General features: G+C 16.2%; 1 protein-coding gene across 1 annotated transcript in view; it reads left to right on the forward strand.

The window, feature by feature from the left end:
- Nucleotides 1-706, forward strand: part of PRSY57_0401000 (hypothetical protein) — a gene marked incomplete at both ends in the record, with an annotated part of 12307 nt that extends 11601 nt beyond the window's left edge. The window contains one exon of the mRNA XM_020114488.1: nucleotides 209-706. Coding sequence (XP_019970765.1) covers nucleotides 209-706 — 498 coding nt within the window. The remainder of the gene's footprint in view (nucleotides 1-208) is intronic.
- Nucleotides 707-1405: the final 699 nt, after the last annotated feature.

Consider the following 1405-nt stretch of genomic DNA (forward strand, 5'->3'; position numbering starts at 1 on the left):
ATCGATCATTATAAATATATACATATATACATATATATATATATATATATATATATATATATATATATATATATATATATACATATACATATACATTTACATTTATATTTACATTTACATTTACATGTGTTGTCATGCTTTTTTAATATATATGTATGTATTTATAATGAGTATATTTATTTCCCCCCCCCCTTTTTTTTTGTTACAGATATATAAAAGTGTTGAACTTATGAACTTTTGTGACCTGAACTTTCTATTAAAATCCATGTGTCAAGATAAATTTATTAAGTTTACTTTAATGTATGTATCTAAAAACAGCCAAATGTACAAGTTGAAGAAAAATTACAAAATCATAAATATTTTTAACAACATTATGTCAAATAAGAAAATAAAAGGAAATGGGAAAAAAGAAGAGTCCTACAACTTTTTTGATACTACAAGTTTTGAAGAAGAAACAGATAATTATTCAACAGATCAACGCACAACTTGTGAATGTACACAAAAGGATTCTTATTTAATTAACATTAATAATAAAAATGAGGATGGTCTTATATTAAATAATAAATCTACATATAACCAAAAGGAGAAAACAAATTATAAATATAAAAAGTTTATAAAAAAAATTATGTACAAAAAAGTGAAATTATATTATGTGCAAGATGAAAATGTTATTTTTAATAAGTTTGAAGGAACCTTATGGAATTAACACATCAAAGATAAAAAAAAAATAACTATAAATAAATAAATAAATATATATATATATATATATATATATATATATACATATTTTTTTTTTTGTTTTGTTTTTTTTTTAAGAATGTCCACTTTTTATTTTATATGTGTGATTTGTGCATAATTTGTCCTTTGATTTGTTTATTTATCATATTTTCAATATATATATATATATATATATATTTACATATGTATGTATTAATTTAAAGTTCATTTCTTTCATCGTTATATATTATGGTTCAAATGAAATATATATATTTTTATATTTTCATAATAATCCTATAACTTATTAAAACACATAATAAAAAGCAAACAATCAAGAGGAAATATATATATAATATATATATATATATATATATAAGTGTAAAATTACAATTGAGCAATCTTACAAAATAAATATATATTTAAAAAAAAAAAAAAAATTATAAGAAAAAATTCAAAACAAAATTTTAACGTCATAGCAAAAATTTTTTTTTTTTTTTTTTTTATTTCATATTTTAATGATCATAAATAAAAAAATTATATATACATAATAAATATTTACAATATTTACAATATTTACAATATTTATAATATTTATAATATTTATAATATATATATATAATATATAATATATATATTTCTTATTTATATTTTTTAATTTTTACTTCATTTTGATTATATAACACAAAAA

This window comes from Plasmodium reichenowi, chromosome 4, assembly GCF_001601855.1.
Source record: "Plasmodium reichenowi strain SY57 chromosome 4, whole genome shotgun sequence".
NCBI classification, from domain to species: Eukaryota; Apicomplexa; class Aconoidasida; order Haemosporida; family Plasmodiidae; genus Plasmodium; species Plasmodium reichenowi.